The following is a 2,444-nucleotide window of genomic DNA, read 5'->3' as shown; positions in this document are numbered from 1 at the left end:
AAAAAATGAAACTTTTTTTTATAGTGCGTTCAAGTCTTCAAGACAACGAAGCTTATAGTTTTTGAGACTTTTTAAATGGGTTACACGCTTAATTAAAATTGTGAATATAAGTTAGAAACGTGGAAAAATATGTTGTCCAAAATTTTAATGCGTGAAAGAATGTGGCGTCAAATATTTCACATGTTAAAAATTTTGTGGCACTTATAACTTTATAAGTGTCAAAAATATGTCTAAGTTATTTACGATTTAAAGTGTCAAAAATAATGAAATAGTCAAAAAAAAGGAACTTTTTTTTGCAGTGGTTAATCGTGCATGCATAAAACAGTATAATGTATTTCTGATATATTTTTAAGCGCAGAATGGCGAATGGTGACGAAGATGAAAAGGTTAACCTTGAAATAATTTCAGCAGAAAGCGTCAAACCAGCTTCTCCAACTCCACGTCATTTAAGAACATTTAATTTATCATTTATCGATCAGGCCGCATTTCAAGTTGACATCCCTCAGATCTTATTTTTCCCCAACACTGATAATGTTACTTTATCGGATGTTATAAAACTAAGATCAAGGCTTTTAAAGGAGTCTTTATCGAAGATTCTAGTTCACTACTATCCTTTAGCTGGACAAATCATCGACGATTTCCACATTGAGTGTAATGACGAAGGAGTTTATTTTGTCGAGACCAGAGTTGATAATACCCTTGACGAATTTCTTAGTCGCGTTGATGATCAAAAACTAAGAGGGATAATTCCCATACACCCTAGCACCGCGAAATCGTCAGTTGAAAATCACATAACAATGGTTCAGGTTAGTTAGTCTATCTTACAAAATGCAGATAAAATGCAACTTCGACCCGCCCACATCACCCCCCTCAAGAACATTACAAAAATTGATCCAAAGAAAAAAAAGAACTATTAAGCTAAAGTTTTTTCTAAAACTTTGTTTATCTTTAGGATTGTTAAATATTCCTTCGATACCGAAAATAACTGTCTCCTTTAACTTTTCAAATTCTATATATTACAACTTTATCTCTAAATATAATCAAATATTATATAACAAAAAATAAAAAAAAAAATCTAAAGTCAAAGTTGAAAATAAAGACTTTAAAAGTCAAACTAGGACAGTCATTTTGGGACGGAGGAAGTAGCTTATTTTTGCATTAATTTTTCTAATACTTTCTTCAAAAGGCTATTAGAGATGTTCTAATAAGTATTTTTATCATCTATCAGGTGAACATTTTCAATTGTGGCGGGATTGGTCTTTCGGTGAGTTCAACACACAAGTTCATTGATGGTTATTCCTTTTTCGCGTTTCTAACAGCATGGGCCGCAGTTGCTAAAGGTTTAGTTCCAATTCCACCTAATTTTATGGCTTCTAAGATATTCCCCGGCGTTCGTTCTATTGAAGAACTTCCAAATCCTTCCAAATCAATAACTAATACATTAATTCCTATCACAAAAAGATTTGTGTTTGATTCCAATGCTTTGGTGTCCCTCCAGGCCCAACCTATAATTTCTGGTCCCACCAAACACGGACCAACTCGCACTGAGGCCACCACAGCCTTGATTTGGAAGGCTGCAGCCAAAGCCGCGTCCATTATAAAACCTTATAGTCCAGAGACACCTCATGTTTTGTTGATGGCGGTTAACTTACGAAAAAGGGCTACACCTCCTTTGCCTAAAGAGTCCATAGGAAACCTTTTTGATTCCGCCACTGGGATATGCTTTCCGAACAGCCAACCAAACTTGTCATCATTAATGAGCGAAATAAGGAAATCGATAGCCAAAATAAACTCGGATCACATTGAGTCACTAAAGGTAGAAAAAGGGCGTAAGATGTACATTGAGAAAATGAAGATGAAGAATGATATGGCGTCGGATACGAAGAAAAAAAATGATAGCCTACTTGTTACTAGCGTGTTGCGTAATGGAGTTTATGAGATAGATTTCGGTTGGGGGAAGCCTATTTGGTACTATCTAATGACTCCATCGGTCCCTGGTATCGCGAGTTTGAATGATACGATAAAGGGTGGTGGTGTGGAAGCTGTGATCACTTTGAGTTCTCAAGAAATGGAAATTTTCGAGCGTGATTCGGAGATTATGTCCTACGCAACACTTGATCCAAGTCCTCTTCAATTGGTTAATAACTAGCTAGTCATCCTTTTGTGTTAAATCATTAATAAGTGATGTTTATGATGAGAGGGCAATACTTTGTGTAACCAAAGGTAGTTGTTGAATGTACTAATAAAAAAGAATCAACCTTAATAAGTGATGATTATGATATGTTGGAGTATGATACCAAAATAATAGTGAGCGGAAGCATTTTAAAATTTACAAAATCATACTCCTTCAAGGACCCATGTACAAAACTTTTAGCAAACGAAATTAAATAAACGAACAAGAATAGGTTTGATTACAACCTTTGTAGCTTTTCTTGAAGATCCTA

General features: G+C 35.0%; 1 protein-coding gene across 1 annotated transcript; it reads left to right on the top strand.

Annotated features, from left to right (window-relative positions):
* The first annotated feature begins 359 nt into the window (after positions 1 to 359).
* On the top strand, positions 360 to 2,149 carry LOC139874787 (limonoid 7-O-acetyltransferse-like). The gene is made up of 2 exons (XM_071862186.1): positions 360 to 806; positions 1,229 to 2,149. Exons 1-2 carry the CDS (start codon positions 360 to 362, stop codon positions 2,147 to 2,149), a joined length of 1,368 nt encoding a protein of 455 aa, XP_071718287.1.
* The last annotated feature ends 295 nt before the right edge of the window (positions 2,150 to 2,444 follow it).

The sequence above is a fragment of the Rutidosis leptorrhynchoides genome, chromosome 11 (assembly GCF_046630445.1).
Source record: "Rutidosis leptorrhynchoides isolate AG116_Rl617_1_P2 chromosome 11, CSIRO_AGI_Rlap_v1, whole genome shotgun sequence".
In the NCBI taxonomy this organism is placed as follows: domain Eukaryota; kingdom Viridiplantae; phylum Streptophyta; class Magnoliopsida; order Asterales; family Asteraceae; genus Rutidosis; species Rutidosis leptorrhynchoides.
This window is presented reverse-complemented; position numbering and strand designations above follow the sequence as displayed.

Excerpts from the sequence above, each read along its gene's own strand:
- LOC139874787 (XM_071862186.1), top strand. The coding sequence starts at position 360 with ATGGCGAATGGTGACGAAGATGAAAAGGTTAACCTTGAAATAATTTCA. Across the intron at positions 807-1,228 it reads ATCACATAACAATGGTTCAG|GTGAACATTTTCAATTGTGG; the intron begins GTTAGTTAGTCT and ends ATCATCTATCAG.